Source organism: Carassius auratus, chromosome 10 (genome assembly GCF_003368295.1).
Source record: "Carassius auratus strain Wakin chromosome 10, ASM336829v1, whole genome shotgun sequence".
NCBI classification, from domain to species: Eukaryota; Metazoa; Chordata; class Actinopteri; order Cypriniformes; family Cyprinidae; genus Carassius; species Carassius auratus.
In genome coordinates, this window is record NC_039252.1 from 16,782,256 (window position 1) to 16,792,365 (window position 10,110).

The 10,110-nt window shown below is 39.6% G+C and overlaps 1 protein-coding gene across 1 annotated transcript in view; it reads left to right on the plus strand.

The window, feature by feature from the left end:
- The window catches only part of sgsm1b (small G protein signaling modulator 1b), a 35,478-nt gene extending 25,576 nt beyond the window's left edge, over positions 1-9,902 (plus strand). The window contains exons 22-30 of the mRNA XM_026273050.1: positions 51-221; positions 308-379; positions 2,242-4,053; positions 4,707-4,831; positions 5,390-5,472; positions 6,699-6,808; positions 6,901-6,997; positions 8,546-8,713; positions 9,438-9,902. Coding sequence (XP_026128835.1) covers positions 51-221; positions 308-379; positions 2,242-4,053; positions 4,707-4,831; positions 5,390-5,472; positions 6,699-6,808; positions 6,901-6,997; positions 8,546-8,713; positions 9,438-9,526 — 2,727 coding nt within the window. The 3' untranslated portion in view covers positions 9,527-9,902. The remainder of the gene's footprint in view (positions 1-50; positions 222-307; positions 380-2,241; positions 4,054-4,706; positions 4,832-5,389; positions 5,473-6,698; positions 6,809-6,900; positions 6,998-8,545; positions 8,714-9,437) is intronic.
- The last annotated feature ends 208 nt before the right edge of the window (positions 9,903-10,110 follow it).

Below are 10,110 nucleotides of genomic sequence, written 5' to 3' on the forward strand. Positions count from 1 at the left end.
ACTGAACCGAAGTCAGTACTTTTTGACAACCCCTAAATGTAACCCTGCAGGTGGATGAGCAGGTTCGAGCCTGTTATGAGCAGACCATGAGCGAGTGGCTGGGATGTGAAGCCATCGTGCGTCAGCGGGAGAAGGAGCAGCACGCAGCCGCTCTGGCCAAATGTGCGTCAGGCGCCAGCGGGGACCACGGCTCACGCCAGGACTCCACCATCAGCACGGATGTAAGCGCTGGTGCTCGAGTCATCTGTACTCACGCGTTGAGGTTTGCATGCAGGTTTACTGACTGCCGCTGTGTTTCTCTCTGCAGTCATCTCAGAGCAGCAGCTCCGAGAAACAGAGTCACGCCGGATCACACAGCGACTCCAACAGCAGCACTCAGGTCAAAACACAACCCAACACATTGCTCTCACAGATCTCATTCATGCCTGCTTTTACTCTGACACAGATGCTTCTCCTAAACACAAATGAGTCAGTAGCTGTCAAACAGTATGAATATAGAGGAGTAAAATTAATGTCGACAAAGATTCAAATATTTGAAAGGGACTTTGATGTTTGAATTTGGTGAGAAATGTTCAAGTGCATATTGATTATTACTGATATGCATTATTTTCCTCAAGATTCTACACAAAAATAACCTTATAATGACAACGTGAAAGAAGTTTGTTTGAATTCCTTTTTTTTTATTAAAAACTTAACCTGTACATAAGTATTCACACCCTTAGCCATGCCACTCAAAATTGAGCTCAGGTGCAATATGTTTCCACTGATCATCCTTGAAATGTTTCTACAACTTGATTGGAGTCCACCTGTGGTATATTCAGTTGATTGGACATGATTTGGAAAGGCACACACCTGTCTATGTAAGGTCCCGCAGTTAACAGTGCATATCAGAGCACAAACCAAGCCATGAAGTCCAAGGAATTGTCTGTAGACCTCCGAGACAGGATTGTGTCGAGCCACACATCTGGGGAAGAGTTCAGAAACAATTCTGCTGCATTGAAGGGTCACAGAAGCATGTAGTCTCTGTTAGCCTTAATGGAAGAAGTTTGAAACAACCAGGACTTTTCCTAGAGCTGGTCTCCTCCAAACTGAGCAACTGATGGAGAAGGGCTTTGGTTTGAGTAGTGACCAAGAATCTGATGGTCACTCTAGTTGAGCTACATGATCATATGTGGAGATACAGAAGGACAAACATCACTGCAGTACTCCACCGATTTGGGTTTTGTAGACAGTTTGGCCAAACTCAATCCTCTCTTCAGTAAAGACACACGAAAACATACTTGGAATTAGCAAAAAAGCATCTAAAGGACCCTCAGACTGTGAGAAACAAGATTCTCTGGTCTGATAAACCCCAATTCCAAGCATCATGTTTGAAGGAAACCAGCTCTGCTCATCGCCTGTAGAGTACTATCCCAAAAGTAAAGTGTGCTGGTAGTAGCCTTGTGCGACTGGGAGAGTGGTCAGGATTAAGGGAAAGATGAATGCAGCAATGTACAGAGACTTCCTTGATGAAAACCTGCTTCAGAGCGCTCTGGAGCTCAGACTGGGGCAAAGGTTCATCTTCCAAAAGGACAATGATCCTAAGCACACAGCCAAGTTACCAAAAGAGTGGCTACGGGACAACCTTGTTGAGTGGCCTAGCCAGAGCCCAGACTTGAACCGAATCGAACATCTCTGGAGAGATTTGAAAATGGCTGTGCACCAACACTCCCCATCCAACCTGAGGGAGCTTGAGAGGTCCTGTAAAGAAGAATGGGAGAAGCTGCCCAAAAATAGATGTGCCAAGCTTGTAGCATCATACTCCAAAAGACTCAAGGCTGTTATTGGTGCCAAAGGAGCTTCAACAAAGTATTGAGCAAAGGCTGTGAATACTTATGTGCATGTGATTTTTATTTGATTTTTTAAATAAGTTTGCAAACAAACTTCTTTCATGTTGTTGTTATGGGGTATTGTTTGTAGAATTTTGAAGAAATAATGAAAATAATCAATTTTGGTATAAGGCTTGAACAGAAAAAAAAAAATTTGAAAAAGAAAAAGTGAATACTTTCTGGATGCACTGTATCTGATAATGTAACCAAGTTCATATGAGCAGGGATAAAATAATGGGAAACAATAATATCATGACCTGATGTTTCATATTTCACAAATCTAATTTAATAAAAAAATATATAATTACATTTAATAAAATGCAGTGATGAGCTGGTTTGACTTTCCTCCCCCTGTCTATTTCTCCTTCCGCAGGTGTTCGGCTCTGTAGACGAGGTGGACCCGATCGAATCAGAGCCCAAACCCAAAGACGAGAAGCCACAGCCCAAAATCCCGAACGGCACTCTGCCCAATTGCACCAGTTCTCCAGACTCCGGACACCCTTCATCCCGTAACTTCTCCGTGACCTCGGCCCTCTCAGACTGCTCTCCGAGCACAGAGGAGACATCCACGCAAGAGTCAGGGTCCAAAACCGCAGGCCAAAAGCCACCGTCAGGAGACCAGACAGAAGAGAAGACCAAAGAGGAGCGAGCGGAAAACAGCTCCACTACTCAGGACATGGTCAAAGAAGATGCTGAGGTTTCACAAACAGAGAGCCTTGCTTCAGAAGCTGCAATAAAGCCTCTAGAAAGTGACAAACCCCAGACTTTGAATTCAGAAGACGGCAAACCCCAGACTTTGAATTCAGAAGAAGAAAAACGCAAGACTTTGGATTCAGAACAAGAACAACTACAGACTTTGGATTCCCAGACTTTGAATTCAAAAGAAGAAAAACCCCAGACTTTGGATTCACAGACTTTGAATTCAGAAAAAGACAAACTCAAGACTCTGAATTCAGAAGAAGACAAACTCCAGACTTTGAATTCAAAAGACGACAAACCCCAGACTTTGAATTCAGAAGAAGAAAAACGCAAGACTTTGGATTCAGAACAAGAACAGCTACAGACTTTGGATTCCCAGACTTTGAATTCAAAAGAAGATAAACTCAAGACTCTGAATTCAGAAGAAGACAAACTCCAGACTTTGAATTCAGAAGAAGACAAACTCCAGACTCTGAATTCAGAAGAAGACAAACTCCAGACTCTGAATTCAGAAGAAGACAAACTCCAGACTCTGAATTCAGAAGAAGACAAACTCCAGACTCTGAATTCAGAAGAAGACAAACTCCAGACTCTGAATTCAGAAGAAGACAAACTCCAGACTCTGAATTCAGAAGAAGACAAGCTCCAGACTTTGAATTCAGAAACATCCAAGACAGTAACACAGGAGGTGGCAGATTCAGAGGATGATGCAAACTCAAAAAACACAGCTGATGTGTCTCAAAGAGAAACTAAAATGCAAAACAATGCTGGAAAATCTGAAGAAAATGACATGAATGAATCGCAACAGGATCCTATTGAAGAAACAACCAAATCTTCAGAATCTAAAGAGGTTGAGATTGAAGATCCAGGACATGCGTCTTCTCCGTCTGGAGAAGAAAACACAAAATCAAAAGCAGACCCAGAAACGTATTTGAAAATGGATGAAGGTCAATACGCCAAATCTGATCCACAGCCGTCATTGGATGTTACGAAAATCTCTCAAACGGATGAAATTAAACTTGAATGTTCATCTGAAGCACAGAATGTGATACAAACTCTGAATGAAGCCATCAGTGCACCGCAAACGATTGACTGGGACGCCGGGCGATCCATAATCAAACAGATCACCGATCCAGAGTCTTCCCTATCCAAACAATCTCCGGATATGTCCGACGACTCGCCCTCGGCACTAGAAATGGAGGATATTGCTTCGTCTGTGGTTTATATGTCCTCGGAGAGCAGCGTTTGCAGGACGCCTCTGACTTTGGCTCGTCCCATGGCACCGGAGAAGATAGTCGTGGGAATGCCGGCTCTGGAGCTCTGCATGGAGCCGAGCATCAACACCAGTCCGGAGGGAACAGACTCGGCTCTATCTGAGGAGGAACCGGAAATGGACAACTCATTCCCCAAACCAGACTCTCTAGCCGTCACAGGAGACAAGAACGACATCGTGTCTCCAGTCTCGTCTATCGGGACCACCTACTCGGTATATCACTAAAAACATAATCAGTTTAAAAGAGTCATCTGATGCCAGTTTTCCACAAGTTGATGTGATTCTTTAGGTTCTTAATGAAAGTCTATAACATATTTTGGTTTCAGTTTCTCAATTGTAGTGTAAAACAACCCTTTTTACCCAGTCAAATTCAGCGAGCTATTTCGGTGCATGTCCCTTTAAATGATAATGAGCTCTGCTGACCCCGCCCCCCTCTTCATGAGGTGAGGTGCAGTTCTATGAAACAGAGTAAACTTCAGCTACATTCATCATTAATCTTTCTAACTAGCGCATTATTAGGAAAGGGCAATTTGCAAATAATCTTAAAAAACATTCGGGGGACTCATTCCTTTCAAAAACAGTAATCCACTGTGTCTTAAGCGGCTCGGTTTCGTGACCACAAGACAACAAACACCAAAAAGTCACCATGAAAGTTGCTACTGTGTTCTATATTTCAAGTCTTCTGAAATCACACAGTAGCTCTGTGTGAGGCACAGACCAAAAATTAAATCTTTGCACTCCCTTTAAACATGTTAAACATCTTATTTGGTGTTCCACTAAAGGATCTGGCTCATTTCTGGTTGTACTGTTCCTATAAATGTGTGTGATCTTCAAAGATATATATTGTCTTCTCGTTTATTTTGCAGCAGGAGCAGGTTGACCTTTACACACTTAATCTGCACCGCATTGACAAAGACGTCCAGCGATGTGACAGAAACTACTGGTATTTCACCCCAGACAACCTGGAGAAACTGCGCAACATCATGTGCAGGTAAAATAAAGCGGATCTTATGTTTTAGTTTATATTCTGTGTATAAAGGTCTCTCCAGTCTCTTCTGCTCATCAAGGCTGCATATATTTGTTAAAACTTTACCATAAAAACTGTTAAATATTATTATTATTATTAAAATAAGCTATTTTCTATGTGAATATCTGTTAAAGTGTAATGTATTTCAGTGATGCTCCGCTGTATTTTCAGCATCATTCCTCCAGTCTTCAGTGTCACATGATCTTCAGAAATCAGAATAATATTTGCTGCTCAAGAAACATTTCTGATTATTATCAGTGTTGAAAACAGTTGTGCTGCTGAATCCGTTTGTGGAAACTGTGATGCATTTTATTTTTCAGGATTTACAGATGAATAGAAGGTTTAGAAGAACAGCATTTATTTGAAATAGTATTTCTTGTAACATTATATTTGTCTTTACTGCCACTTTTAATGCATTTTTGTTAATTTTCTTCATTATTTTTCCCAAATCTAAAAGTGAATCAAGTGAAATTTACTGGTGAATTAATGTTTTTTTTCGTGTGTGTGTGTGTGTGTGTAAAGCTATGTTTGGCAGCACCTTGATATTGGATATGTCCAGGGAATGTGTGACTTACTAGCGCCCCTGCTGGTCATCCTGGATGATGGTATGTTAAGTCTGAGTTTTACCCTATTTACTCCATTAAAGGGATACTCCACCGTGTTTTCATATTAAACTATGTTTTTCCCTTACCTAAGACGAGTTGATAGATACCTCTCTCGTCTCAGTATGTGCACTAAATCGCTTTGGCGCGCGTTGACACTTTGAAAGCACTTAGCTTAGCCCATTCATAAATACAGTTACTCGCGTAGTGTAACTCGACCTAGGACGGTAACACAAAACAAAACGTTGCGCTTTTCTAAGCGTGTAAAATGGATAACTATATTGTATGGCGGAATACAATCCATTTTACACGCTTAGAAAAGCGCAACGTTTTGTTTTGTGTTACCGTCCTAGGTCGAGTTACACTACGCGAGTAACTGTATTTAAATAGGGAAAACATGGAGGTGTTTGGTAGCTTCTCTGCTTGGCCCGTATTGAATGAATGGGCTAAGCTAAGTGCTTTCAAAGTGTCTCCGTTAATTATAGAAACAAATGTGAGATTAACTAGGTTTTTTTTAATCAATTGACAGCACTATTAAAAATATACTAACTTTTTTGCATTAACTTAAAGATTGAATGTGAAATTATTGCAATATAAAAGTATATTTAAAAACTTATTAATTTCAGAAAAAAATGTGATTAATTTGTTGTTATTTCTTTAATCATTTGACAGCATTATTAAAAATATACTGCCTTTGTTGTTTGTGCATTAACTTGAAGATGTATTGTGAAATTATTGCAATATAAAAGTATATTTCAAAACTTTAATGTTAGTTGTGATTAGGGCTGCACAATTACATGCCACAATTATGTAATTATCGTTCAAAGCAGCTGTTATGTTATTCTGTGTGCTTAAGATGCGTTTTTTTCTGTTTTCTTAAGGGTTTTTTCCTTTCTTTAATTTAAGTTTTTCAGTTTGAGTGTTTGAGCTTGTTTGTTTTCATATAAAATATGGCATGCAATAGCATCAAACAATGCTATAAACATCATTCAATGTAAATTGTGATATTCGTAATTAATAAATCGCAATGACAATTTCTAGGCAGTAATCGAGAATTATGATTTCTGTCATAATCGTGCATGCCCTAGGTGAGACTGATTGTGATTATATTTTTATTTATTTTTGATTGACAGCTCAACTTAAAACAGTGTTTTTAAACTAAAGCAATACGCCTATTTTTTTTCCCCAAGTGATTATTTGTTTCTGATTGATATTTGACTGTAACTCAGAGGCCATGGCCTTCAGCTGCTTCACTGAGCTCATGAAACGAATGAACCAGAACTTCCCTCACGGAGGAGCCATGGACACACACTTCGCCAACATGCGCTCCCTCATCCAGGTATACTTATTAAACACACATTCTGCTGATGTTCCAGACTCTCTGTGTGTGTGTGTGTGTGTGTGTCTCATGATTGTGTCGCACCTCTTCAGATTCTGGATGCCGAGCTGTTCGAGCTGATGCAGCAGAACGGTGATTACACACACTTCTACTTCTGCTATCGCTGGTTCCTCCTGGACTTCAAGAGAGGTGAGCACGCCGGAAATAAATCAGCTTGCATCTTGTTTATACTGCAAAACAAAACAGAAATGTGAGATTACATGCTAACTGAATAAATAAATAAAAAAATACAGCAAGTAAGCATGCAGCAGTGATTCATTACTTAATGACAAATCAAGCGAGTCAATGTTTCATTCATAATTGTTTTTGAATTGATCAGCTGTTTAAATGAATGACTCAGTGAGTACTACATATACATACATATATATATACACACACATACACACAGTACAGACCAAAAGTTTGGAAACATTACTATTTTAAATGTTTTTGAAAGAAGTTTCTTCTGCTCATCAAGCCTGCGTTTATTTGATCAAAAATACAGAAAAAACAGTAATATTCTGAAATATTATTACAACTTAAAATAGTTTTCTATTTGAATATACTTAAAAAAATAATTTATTCCTGTGATGCAAAGCTGAATTTTCAGCATCATTCCTCCAGCCTTCAGTGTCACATGTAACATCAGTCGATCACATGATCATTTAGAAATCATTCTAATATTCTGATTTATTATGAGTGTTGGAAACACTTCTGCTGTCTAATATATTTGATCAATAAAAGGTTCAAAAGAACTGCATTTATTCAAAATAAATAAAAAATCTAATAATAAATATATTCTAATAATATATTTTCTTTACTATCTCTTTTTATCAATTTAACACATCCTTGCTGAATAAAAGTATTGATTTTATTTAAAAAAAAGAAAAAAAAAAATCACTGACCCCAAATTACTGACCAGAAGTGTATACTGTTATTACAAAATATTTATATTTTAAAAACTTTTTTTTTTTTTTACTTTTTATTCATCAAAGTATCCTAAAAAAGTATCATGTTCTGAAAAAATATAAAGCAGCAGAACTGTTTCCAACTTTGATAATGAATCATCATATTAGAATGATTTCTAAAGAATCATGTGATAATGATCCTAAAAATTCAGCTTTGCATCACAGAAATAAATGATAATTTAAAGTATAATAAATTTCAAATCAATTATTTTAAATTGTAATAATATTTCACAATATTACTGTTTTTTTCTGTTTTTTTTTTATCAAATAAACGCAGGCTTGATGAGCAGAAGAAACTTCTTTCAAAAACATTGAAAATAGTAATGTTTCCAAACTTTTGGTCTGTGCTGTATATAACTTTATTCTTAATCATCATCGAGTGTAATTTAAGTGTTTGAATACAAATCAGCTTATTCTAACCTTTAATATTACAGTAATGTAGCACCAGCGTTTAGTTGAGAGAATCTTTTTCTTAATGTACTGTACCTGATATATAGCCAAAATAATCAAATCGAATTAATCGAATCACAATTAACAAGAGCGCAATGATATGAAAGTGCTACGACAACAAGTCAACAACGCAGTACACATAGCAAGTTTTTTTTAATTATATAATAACTAGCTGTTTCTTAGCTGATTCTTGAAGATTGCTAAGGACTCAGGTGCTGGGATTGAGATGGAAACACCGAACAATGCTGTGAGTGAGTGCTGTTGTTCATCTGTCTTTCAGAAATGGTGTACGATGATGTGTTCTCGGTGTGGGAGACCATCTGGGCCGCGCGTTACGCCTCCTCGGAGCACTTCGTGCTGTTTATCGCACTGGCGCTGGTGGAGCTGTACCGAAACATCATCCTGGAGAACAACATGGACTTCACCGACATCATCAAGTTCTTCAATGGTGAGCCGACCGACCAATCACTGAGCAGTAGGGCTGAGCCGACCGATCAATCACTGCGCAGTAGGGCTCAGCCGACCGACCAATCACTGAGCAGTAGGGCTCAGCCGACCGACCAATCACTGTGCAGTAGGGCTGAGCCGACCGACCAATCACTGTGCAGTAGGGCTGAGCCAACCGACCAATCACTGAGCAGTAGGGCTGAGCCGACCGACCAATCACTGTGCAGTAGGGCTGAGCCGACCGACCAATCACTGTGCAGTAGGGCTGAGCCAACCGACCAATCACTGAGCAGTAGGGCTGAGCCGACCGACCAATCACTGAGCAGTAGGGCTGAGAGCACCGACCAATCACTGAGCAGTAGGGCTGAGCCGACCGACCAATCACTGAGCAGTAGGGCTGAGAGCACCGACCAATCACTGAGCAGTAGGGCTGAGCCGACCGACCAATCACTGAGCAGTAGGGCTGAGAGCACCGACCAATCACTGAGCAGTAGGGCTGAGCCGACCGACCAATCACTGAGCAGTAGGGCTGAGCCGACCGACCAATCACGGAGCAGTAGGGCTGGGAGATGTGATGTTTAGACGATGTTATGTTTTAGAAATCAAGGAGTCACAATATTTTTTTGCTCCCTCAGACTCCTGATTTTCAAACATTGCTCTATCACAACAAACCACGCATGCAGAATCAGAGCCGCTGTGATGGTGTCTTTTGTGTGTTGATCTAGAAATGGCGGAGCATCACGACGTCCCGAAGCTGCTGCTCATGGCCCGAGAGCTGGTGCACAAGGTCCAGATCCTGATCGAGAACAAGTGAACCCACTTCCTTTAGCAATCTGAAGACGCTCCGTGTCAGTAAACTAACCCTCAGCTCAAACAAATGCCAAACTAGTGTTGCTTTCATCTGCCCAGACTTAATATTATTGTATTATTCGATTCATTTATAGCGAATGCATAGTGAAATAGGAAGTTGTGAGAGTAAACGTGACTGCGAATAGAAAAGAGATGAAGAGAGATATTATAAAAATAATAAATAATGTAGGATGCTCTGAGAATAGTTTTATACGAGGTCGTGGATGGCTATGAAATATATAAAGATGATCTATGAATGGCAGGGATGGCGTGCACCCTTTCTAAGACTAGAGGTTTTCTAAAAGCACAAAGTATTCAAATTAATGCTGTATATTTATTTATTTTTTTAAATGTGTGAAAATTAAGACATGAATCATTATTGTGGATGTTTAGCATACTTCACACGTCACTTCGTGATGTTTGCACAGAAGAAGAGACGGCACCTGTTTGCGCCTGGGGAGAAAGTGATTTTCTTTGTCATTTTCAGCTGATTGGGAGAATCTCGAATCATATTTCACCTCTAAATACAAAGGAAAAAATAGGAAATTA